At 40.5% G+C, this 11,185-nt stretch overlaps 1 protein-coding gene across 1 annotated transcript in view; it reads left to right on the top strand.

Annotated features, from left to right (window-relative positions):
• The window catches only part of elp4 (elongator acetyltransferase complex subunit 4), a 56,602-nt gene extending 46,453 nt beyond the window's left edge, over nt 1–10,149 (top strand). Inside the window, exon 10 of the mRNA XM_028014319.1 lies at nt 7,456–10,149. Within this exon, the coding sequence (XP_027870120.1) occupies nt 7,456–7,575 (120 nt within the window). The 3' untranslated portion in view covers nt 7,576–10,149. The remainder of the gene's footprint in view (nt 1–7,455) is intronic.
• The last annotated feature ends 1,036 nt before the right edge of the window (nt 10,150–11,185 follow it).

The raw sequence follows: 11,185 nt of genomic DNA on the forward strand, positions 1-11,185 counted from the left end.
AGAGACATTTATTAACAACCCATGATTTGAAGATGTTTTCTACAATCTATATAGAGAAATACACTAAATAAAGATACATATCTGTCTGCAGGCTACTCTGTAGTTGTGGTACAATCAGAGGTCATAATTTGTCATATTTTGCTTGAATAATCTCATCTGTATGAGAATAAGAATAACAAGAAATGGAAATAGGCTATATTGAAAACTTTAAAAAAAATAATACAAATAGACTATGTGTATGAAATTTAAGATTTTTTATTAAATGCTTTTATATGAAAAGACGAAAACATGTAATTGTTAGGTACATTGGTGCAAGACAGTTTGTTAAGGCTACAGAATGGACCAAAGGATGAACCAAATGGCAATGCATGGCAATAAAATGGCGTTACAAATTGGCAAAGTGAGATGTCACCCAAAACCTAAGCTAGCAACTCTAGGTTTAAATTGAAGCCAAGCTAAATTTCAATTAACCCTGCAAAGCAGCAAATCAGTTTATTTATTTTGCAAATAACCCTTAGGCTGTAGATTAGCTATAAGTGTGATTTTTGTACCACATCATCAGCAAAACTGTAAAAAACCTTTTACAAAGTGTCAGCTGTGCCTTAACCTGAGGACGTTTGTAACAGAGTCATGGTCTGAGGGGCGAAATGTGTTTGAGGGGTGGAGGGCACAAAAGGTCCCCCAGACATGCTGTCATAACCCGTGCGGCCGTGCTCTTTGCTATGGGCCTATCTCTAGTGAAGGCAGCACTTAGATATGTTTGTACTCTACGCCCTCTACCCCACTCCCTTTTCTCCCCAGGCGCCATGTCACCCCAGGGGGGCAAACCAGCACTCCATGGCTGTGCCCACATCCAAAATGCCAACTAACCGCCCTCCTATTACTATCCTTTGCTATGAGGGTCAGCGTGCCCCCCACCCTTCAACGCCCACGGTCTGTACCAACACCGCCCTGCAAAAAGAAACAAAACAGAACTGAAAAGAGACAAAATGGCCCCACGCTGCATTTTCCTGTCAAGGCGCTTGACAGGACCAAGCCGAGGACCCCAGAGGAGTGTTTAGTTGAAGACACTGATGGCTGAGATAACAAGTCAAGTTGTTGTATTACAGTGCAGTTACACTTTGGCCCTCGTTTGTCCATTTGTTATTCAGAAACAACCCAGAGCTTGCCTATTCCCATGCGTGTCATGTTTAGTAACGTGACAGATAATATCAAATGCTGCATTTTATCAGCCTGTGGAGCGTGAAGGGTAAGTGAGGAGCTACCTAATAAAGGCAACACGAACAGACATTCCATTAGGTATTAAAAAAAAACTTTGAAATATTGTCAGCTAATCAATTTCCTGTTTGGACATGCTCACTTCTAATGAAATTCAGCCACTTATTAGTCCCTTCCCCTTCGTTCTCTGTTTGGGAATATAATTACACCCAAAATGCTTACTCATCCCTCTGCCTGCCTGCTGCCTACTCTGTCAGATTCATTATTCCATGAAGCGGAAGAGATGAGGAGCCTGTGTCTGTATCTGTCTATCTGTCAGTCCGCCTGACTGTCTGTGTGCCCTGCCTCTCAGATTATCCTGGATCAGGCTGCAGGTGACCTGGTGGGCAGGTGACTATCACCACATTACCGAAGAGAAATATTAGAAGAGCTGCAGCGCAGTTTTGTGCAATTCTTCCTTTAACTCAAACAGCAAAACATTTAAAGTGCTTCTACTGTATGTGTGTGCAGTAGGCTTGTCAATATCAAATTGTGGAGGTGAAAATATAGTAATATGCAAGTTTAAACCATAATTTTTGTGAGGATAATTAGGTGTTAAAAACCCTGATTTCACTATATAGAGCCTTATACATTGTATGGTAAAATGCAATTATGATTTTAGTGGAACAGTAAGTGCATTGATTTTGCAAAAAGAAAGAAAAAATAACCAATGAATAGGATAAAAATCATAGTAGGACAGATATGACATTTGCCAAAGTTTGATGATGAGGTAGAGTTGTTGCATAGGTGCAAATACTGGAGTAGATGGATTTAAATCCATTTTATTTTGACTAAAACTAAGCAATGAAAGAGCATGCAGAACTTGAATAAGTCAATTAAAAATCTAATAATATTGTGACTTCACTGAATTTGAAGAAAACAAAGTTTTCTCTGTCAAAATCACTGGTAGTGCATGTATTTGTATGGTCACTGTACTCTTTGCATCTTTTGCACCAACAGTCCAGATTTTGGGAACTGAATTCTATAAAACAGAGTATTTGAGTTTTTTTCTGTTGGCCAAAGCTGATGCTTATTTTTCCCTTAGTCCATCATGGCTCAATTTTGGAGCAAGCTGTTGGCTGAGACGTACCTCCTCAGTGTGTCGCACCTGCCTGCACCAACAGGACAGAGATACTGTTGTCTAACATAATACTAGACTTGGCATGTTGGGTCTGTTTGCACTTTTCTTTTATAGAAATCATGATCGATCCAAAGTATGGACTCAAGGTATTCTCTGGTTGTTGTTTTACAAAGCTGGCAATTTAACATATTATTAGGGGAAGGGAACAAACTGTGCTCCTGGGGAAATGTTAGAAATAACTTAATGAAAAAAACTTTAATAAATGATAAGAGATGAATGGCAGAAAGAACGTTTAAACTGAAGTGTGATTTTGAAAGACCTTTCTTATAAACAGGTTTTTCTCTGGCTGCAGCTGAGGGTCGTGTTTCACTCTTTGTTGCCACAAAGAGGTTTTCTGAGTCTTTGTTAAGTGCAGGTGGGTTAGAATTACTACAGAGAAGTGATGGGATTTGTCCCAAGTTTTTTTGTTTTTTTTTCAGGCAGGGCAGCGGAAGTATCTTCTGAAATTGCCAGCGTAAATTTAATGATAGTTTGTGTCTTAAATAAACAATCACGTTACCTCATTATGTTGTGTGACATAGTGGGTGAGACACTAATGTGTGTCTCTATAGATTCAGCAAATGATTTCCCACACAATGCGGTGTAACTTTAGAGGTGTGAGGAGATTATGGTTCTGTGGAGGTGATTTAGCTGGTTTAGCGGATGAACGGGGAGGCAAGTCTGGGAAATATCTACCCAGTTTTTAGCCATGAAACGTTCTGCTGCTGTTTTGACCCTTAGCTGGTTGTAGAAATGGGGCTTGAAATAGAGGACGCTGACCCAATGTCAGGGTCAGACATATTAGTTTACAGTAGCTGCGCTGCAGCTGTGCCGCTCAGGGAAGCAGAAATGGCAAAATCAAGCTGCTTAGGATTCTGTACTTTGTGTTGCTCTACATCAGGACAGCATCAGGCATTTCTCTTTTTATTTATCACACTGTAGAGCTAAACTGCTTACTCATGATTTCTAGTGTAAATCTACCGACATTTATGTCACTCAGTGGAGCTTATGAAAATAGTGACTGCATCTCAGCAGGGATTGTGTTGTAGTGGCATTGAAGGTAAATGTGTCACTTCCATGTGCATGTTCCACCCACGGCTAATCTGATTGGAACAGCCACGGCGGTGGTCATGTGGTCCAACAAGGTGTTGGGTTTCCCATACTTCTGAGCTGTACAGTGACACGGGCCATTTGAAAGTGTGGCCAAAACTCTATGGAAGAAATGACTCGTTAAATTAGCACCTAATACTCCATTCATTAGCAACCCCTTAGCATCAGAGGAATGCCTTTGATGGTGTTGAGTTTTATTCTCCTTTGTAGCTCCATGTTGGAAAAATAGCTGAATATTATACCTTCGCTGCCACATAAGTCATGCATAGTTACAAACAAAGCTATGTTAGAAACCAGTAGCATAATGATTTGTTGTATGCAACAAATTATTATGCTTGATGCTCTTAAAGTATTGCCTGTTGTAGATATCAGTAACCCTCTTAGGCTAAGCTAGTCTGTGGGTCGGCCCTCGAGGCTCATATGAAGTGCTTAGCGCTCGTTTGGAGCTTTGTCGCCCCTCGCCCTGTTGCCAGCATGGCTCGAACCCCTCTGGCCGGGAGCAGAGCTGAAATACCCCTGACCACCACCGGTGAGGCAGCAGTGACATTACATACACAATCACACTAAGATCGTGGCACACATCCATTTTCACATTCTCTTCCCCCATGCTTTTAATCAATGCAGCACAACCAGTGGTCCTTTTTCCCGCCGTCCACTCCCATCTGACACCCACCATCGCCCCGCCACCACCCCCAACTCATTTTTTTCTCTCCCTTCTTTCTCCACCCTCACTAAGGTTGCCAGGCAGCAGAGAAAAGATCTCACATAAACATCCACCCCGCTATGCCTCTGAGGGTTTTCCGGATGTCCTTGTTTACATCATGGAGTGTGCAAGTCACAGGAAAGCCGACTCAGAGCCTCTAACCAAAGTCTTTCTGAGCCTTTTGCTAAACCCCATTCATCTATATCTATTGGATCTATATCTATGGGAACGTGTAGTTCTGTTAAAAATGCTTCCTGGTTTTGGTATTAACATCTTAACACGATCATGCTAATTTGCTCATGTTCCCTCGTGTTGAAATTCATGCACCTGGATTGGAAGGTAGTGTAAAATAAGTTTTCATATCTCTGATAATAACATCGGCTGCCAGTGATGTATGTGATGGTTTTTGACTGTTGCAAGGCTCCCTGTTCCCTCAGTGTGCCAAACCGATCGATTGGTTTTGTCTGCTCCTCCCTCCAACTTTGATGTTGCCATTGATTGTTCCCCTCTGCCCCTGAACTCAAAGGTTAGAGGAGCGGAGCTTCACTTCTGGATTGCTTTGACCTTCGCTCTGCACATGCTCAGTGGGTTCTCAAAGCCCAGAGCCAACGAGAGGCAGGCCCGTGGCAGAGAGACAGCAGTGTTTTTTCTTTATTTATTTTTTAACTCACCCAGTGAGGGTGATGTATATGTGATTGATTTTTTTTCTCCCCCATTCCTCTCTGTGCCATGTTTCTGCTGCAGTGCACTAAGCAGGACTGAGTCCAGGCTTGATCAATGCATTGTTTTTCTTTTTCAATCACACTCGAGTGAGCTGAAGACACGAAAGGTTACCCAGGTGAGGGTTGGCAGGGATAGAAGCAAAGCAGGGCTTCCAGATGACTCCATAGACGTTTGTGTGCATTTGGAATGAAGTTGATGGGAAGATCGTAGATAAACTTTGTCTTTCTAAGATCTTCATATTTTTTGCCTTACACTTGTTGCCTTTTTCTTGAGATAAATTACAGGTTCTCTCCAAATTTCTAAGCTACTTTGGCAAAAATATACATTATCTTACTCCATCTACTAACCGCACAAAACGTTTCTCAAAAAACAAAACCCTAACTCTGGGAAAAAAATAAGATCAGTTTCTCTGATTTTACTTTTTATAAGTATATGTTTGAGTGAAATGAACATTGTTCTTTTATTCTATGAACTACTGACAACATGTCTCCAAAATTCAAAGCAACAATTTTTTATTTATGTGCAGAAAATGAGAAATTGTCAAAATAACAAAGAAATGCAATGCTTTCAGACCTCAAATAATGCAAAGAAAACAAATTCATATTCATTTACAGACAACAATGCTAATGTTTCAACTCAGAAAGAGTTCAGAATCAATACTTGGTGGAATAACCAGGAGGTTTTTAGTGGGGTTTCAATGCAGTGCGCTGGTCTCTAGAGAGTTTTAATTTCAAGTCCAAATGAACTTTCATTATTAAACAGAAAAGTAAATATTTTTAGGAATTTTTTATAATGTAAACATACCAAATTTTCCACACTGTGTCTTGAAGAATCTGCATTTATTCTAAGAAACTCAACTTTAGTTTCAAGAGTTTGAGGTTTTTCATGGAGACCTGATCCAAATTTGTCCCTGATGCCACAAAAGCAGTTAAATAACCCCACACTTAAAATAAGTAAGACTAATTTCAGCATTTTATAATGAGTAGTGGGAATAATAAATTGCAAACAAAATCATGATAATTATATTGTAATCAAATCTCCAGAAAAGTTATAAAAGCTAAAGAAAAATGTCTAGAAATTTGAGTGTGGAAGCGATGTGTCGGAGCCCGGTACTCAAGGAATTACACATGGCTGAGCTCCAAAGATTTGTTTGGCCTTTGTATACTTTAATCTAAGCTGCCCATTGCCCAGTGTGTTTTTTCTCCATCCGTCTGTTATAGTTTTATCAGATCCTCAAGCTGCAAGGATTGTTACCCTTTATATAAAATTACCTTTTAGGAGTCCAACTACCTTTCTGGACAACTCAGTTAAGTTCACACCGAATCACACAAAGATGACAGCTTGTCTTTTTTTCCAAAACATGCTGTAGTTTAAGAAAAGCATTATTTGAGCATCTCTAAATTGTTTAATCACTAGGAACTCAAGCCTTCATATCAGACAATAGCATCAGTGATAGTACAACAAACTCAGGTGTTTCCAAAAACAAATCTGAATAGTGGGTGGAAGTTGCATACCCTAAAGGGGGTGAAGAACATTACATGGTTGTGATTTATCTCTTAGTAAAACTCTTCTACACCCCGTACCCAAACACCTAGTCATTTAGAATAAGTATCTTTGGGAGTGGAAGGGCTCTCCTGTAAAGCTGGATGTCTGGAGGGGATGCGGATGTGGCGGGCAGGGAAGCTTTAGCTGGTTGGGATTGGGTGGGAGAGAGCGCAGGCTTTGACCAGAGGGTTTCAGATGTCATAGCAGATTCTTTCAGGGCAAATTACAGGGTTTAACCTCTCTTGTCCCAAAGAATGGCAGCGTTCTGATTTAACTTCCTTGACAGACACTCGAGCAACGTGCTACTCAACACCATTGTCGGGGGAGGAGGGCTTGGTAGAGAGGCACACTTGACTTGGAAGATACTTCAGCTCCTTTCAGGCATTCGAGGGCCCTTCAGGACTCTGTTCGCTGTGGTCCGTTGATGGCCTTTCTACTTCATTCTGGTGAGAACTTGGAAGTGTGGCCCTTCCACTGTATGCTTTATATAAGTGTGCCTCCTCAACCTCTTAATGTTATTGTGCGTTCAGTAAAGAAAGGCTTTGCTGCAAAATGGCCAAAGCACCTGATTGTAACTTTGGCATAAACTCAATAGAATTATCCGTTTTAAAGACAAAGCAAACATTACCAGCACAAAAATGTCATCTGGGTTCTTATTACCCTTTAATGCCAGATTACACACTTTCTCCCCTCTCTCCTGTTTTTTATTATTTATCTTTTTTTGTTCTATAAAATCTGACACACTGGTACACATCCAGTTTTATGGCTGTGAGGTGTAACAGACCTAAAGCTCTCTGAAGCATTTAGCAGCAAGGTAGCAAATTTCCTCGATGCTGCCAGTGTTAAAGGGAGTGCTGAAGCATCTAATGCAATTTCAACCCAACATGGTTCTATGTGAATAAGCACCACTGGAGTGTACCACCTACTGTATGCTGATCTACTGTACTGCTACTGTTTTTGCTCTAATGCGCCGTTTCTCTCTGTGCCTCTCTCCTAGCGACTGCATTTGCCTCCGGACTTGTCCGAGACGGTGAGTCGTGTCAGCAGGGGGGAGCCTGTCGGAGTGGCTTCTGCCTGTGGCTCCAGCGCTTCCGGCACCAAAAACCTGGATTTCTGACAGGAAACCAAAGACTGAATAACTGTGGCCGTTGCCCTCTTTGCTGCGGCAAGCGGGGTGTTGCCTCATTCAGGTGATGTCAACTGCGATGAAGCAGCCAACCGTTACCACCTGCCAACCAGGCCAGCCAGAGGTGAAGATCTAAACATCCACAACACCTCTGCTCATAGCAAACACATTTATTGTTTGCATTTAATAGTTTTATGCAAATATATTAAGTTGTCATGATTTTGTCCGCACGTTAAATGGTAATCATCTAGAATGTCATAAAAAGTTCCATTACAAGACAAAGTTTGTTTCTTTTTACTTTTGTTAACCACGAAAGCTTGCCTCTGCCGCCAGTGTAATCATGAAATATTTTACAGCCTTTACAGATTCTCCATCTTGGGAAACATTGAATAATTTAGCTTTGTTCTTGGCTTTCTTTACAAACAAGAGGCATCTGCTGTGCTGCTCCACCATTTAAATCATTCTGCAAATACAATCTATGTTCTGGAACAGTGCAATGTGCTCTTGTGAAATTAATTAAAGAAGAGAACAAGTGTGGAAAACCCAACGCGGTCTCTCTGTTGAATCTTGGTTCAACTCTGAGGAGCGTCCTGAATGGCAGCGCTCTGGTCTGCCTGACTGGTTTCAGGTTTATATAGAAATGCTCCAGTCTAATCCATAGAGACATTGCTGGTGAGCGGCATCTACATCCACTCGCCAGAGCTGAAACAATAGGAATGTGGGCAGAGGGGCTGCAGGCTTCACACCTCATGTGCTGTGTTTGATGGATGAGCTGCTTTAAAGATCAAATTAGGTCAAACAGTTGCATACAAAATTTAAAAAAAAATTAAACTAACATGAAAAATTAAATGTTTTATGTTTGCTTTCTTTTGTTGGAAGCTGATACCACTTTGAATCTTTTTGCCTGTTGAAACTTGGTAGGATGGGTGACAGTTTGCAACATGTGTTCAGAGCAGCTTGTGGGACACACAAAAGCTCACTTTTATTGGAACTTCTGTTTAATATTTTGTTAATGACATATGAAGGACTGGGATGGACTGGCGACCTGTCCAGAACATACCCCACCTCTCGCCTGTTGAACCCTGGCGACCCCACCAGGGATAAGCGTGTGAGATAATGAATGGATGGATGAACATATAATGGATTAACATTAAAAGTGAATTGCAGGAGAACAGATTAATTAATTAATAGTTTTGTAATGTTTTTATGTTTGCTTCTTTGTGCTCCACTGTTTGACCTGTAAACATTCTGTGCTGGTTTGCTGTTCTTTAATTTTCAGATTATCAACAAACGTCATTTGGTTTTTATCCATGAATAGAACAAAAATATAAACCATCTGATATGATGAAGATTTAGCATCACGTTTAAGTGGCTGCAACTCAACTTCACTGACAAAGTCGTCATAATGTTCCATGTGTCTTGTTTCTTTTTTACTTTTGCATCTTCCCCCCAGCCTTAAGCGAGCCATTGGCTAATTTGAACTTTTTATGAATTAGTTTATGGCAGTTTACCCTCCAGTTTCACAGCAACATTGCCTCAATTTTCAACCAGCTATTCAAAGTGTAATTCACCCTGCAATGAATAAATGTGGCATTCAGTTTGTGTACGTTCCCCTCAGACTGAGTTTGCTTGTTTCCACATTCACAGTCTAAATGTGTTTTTAAATGAAGTCATGGTTTCAATTATGCGGTGTTGGATTTATGGCCACACTATTCATGATAAAGGGTAACGTTGATTTCAATTTTTTCGGGTAAAGCTTCAAGGTTTTCCTGATTGGTTCTTCCAGGGCTCAGCAGTGGGTTGAACAAGATCACCACATGTAGCCTTTTGTTTGTAACACATATTTTCTGTTATCAATAACCACAAAGTATTTTAGGTCTAGTTATTACAACTAAGTAACCTTATCATTTTATAGACATTTTTCTTTTGACTTGAATCTTGTCTGATTTCTATTCAACAACAAACTTCCTGGTTGAGTGAGTGAAAGCAATTTAGGAACTAAATCTTCTTGAAGTAGGATTCATCTTGGGCTCAGCTGTAATTGAGTTTTAAGTTTCGTGAAGAAAAATAATTACACAAATTACATTTGAGTTGTAGAATTGTTCACGTCTATAAGAAGATACCTTTTGAAATGCAACTGCAACAAAAGTTTCAAATAGGTAATATGGGACTAAGTGTATGAATGTGTCCTTACAGCAGCTGTCCATGTCCTTTTGACTCCCAACAAATCTGTTTTCCAGAAGTTGTTTTATGTTAGAGCTCACTTTCCTTTGGGTCAAGGCGCACTACGCCGCAGTTCCGTTTGAAAGTCCAACATTTCTAAACCAAACTAAATTCTTTTGAAAACTTTGCTTTGATGCACCACATGTATTGGTCCAGGTTTTTGCTACAACCTATATACTTGTATTATTTAACAAGAACACGTTATTACATAGACTCTGGCTGTTGTGCTCGCTCCCACAGACCGCGGAGAATTTAAGTGCCGCCTTCTGTTCTCTGCGGTTTGAACTCACGTTAAGATCTCTCGAAATGAACCCACCTCAATAAAGAATGGATCTGAAAGCAGAAAGAGCCCAAGAACTTTTTTTTAAAGAAACTCACTGACTTCACAATAAGTGAGAATTACATTAAAACCATTTCATCCCAAAGATGTGTATTATTTAGATTTCCACTAATTGCAGACCTTGCATTTTGAATCCATCTTCCATTTCTTTCTCTGTAATTATTAATGTTCCTGCTATTCTGCTCTCCCTTCTCTTCTCTCTCACTCTCTTCACCTTGGACAAGCTGCTCCTCCATTTTTGAGATAAAGTGGATTTAATGAATAAAGAAATAGCATTCTGAGGGTGGGGTGGGGGAGGGAACATCTAAGAAATCTGATTAACCTCCAATCCTCCAACATCTGATTGGACTATTAAATACTGGGTGAGACGTGTAAATTCAGTGAATCACTTTAGTGGGACATTTGGCGCTCCAGATTGCTGTGTGTTGCCTGACCCCGCTCCTCTCCTGAGTATCTTTGCCTTATAGAGATGGACTCTCCACACACCCGTTTAAACCCGCATACACACACATAACCCCCCCTGCTGAGGCAGCAAGTGAAGCAAAATAACTCACTCTGCCACACAATCGCTCCTCTTCCTCGCTCTAGGCTCTGACTGCTTTATTTCCCAACTTTTTTCCCTCCCCCCCCTCTCTCTCTCTCTCTCTCTCTCTCTTCTCTCTGCCTCCTTCTCTGTATTTTTTCCATACCACCGTAACTCCACTAAAACAAGAGCCAGCGATGGTGAATTGCTTGACCTTTCTCATTGTGTGGTGGTGTTTTGTCGTGTGGTCTGTGTCGACTCGGCTCAGCCCCATACATCAGGAGAGGCTTGTTATTCTGGACACCTTTGTTTTGGTGAGAGTTTGAAATGTTGTGATGTGTATAGCAAGCTGCCTCGCTAGGAATTATTTATAAATGCAGGAATGATTCATGCTTCAAAATGCACGCAAGAAAATGTTTTAAAAAAAGGCTTTCTTTAAGACACTTTTTTTTTTACTGTACAAAATGTTTTATAGTTTTCACAAAATACATTTAGAAAGCTCCATTTTAAATAAA

The sequence above is a fragment of the Xiphophorus couchianus genome, chromosome 4 (genome assembly GCF_001444195.1).
Source record: "Xiphophorus couchianus chromosome 4, X_couchianus-1.0, whole genome shotgun sequence".
NCBI lineage: Eukaryota > Metazoa > Chordata > Actinopteri > Cyprinodontiformes > Poeciliidae > Xiphophorus > Xiphophorus couchianus.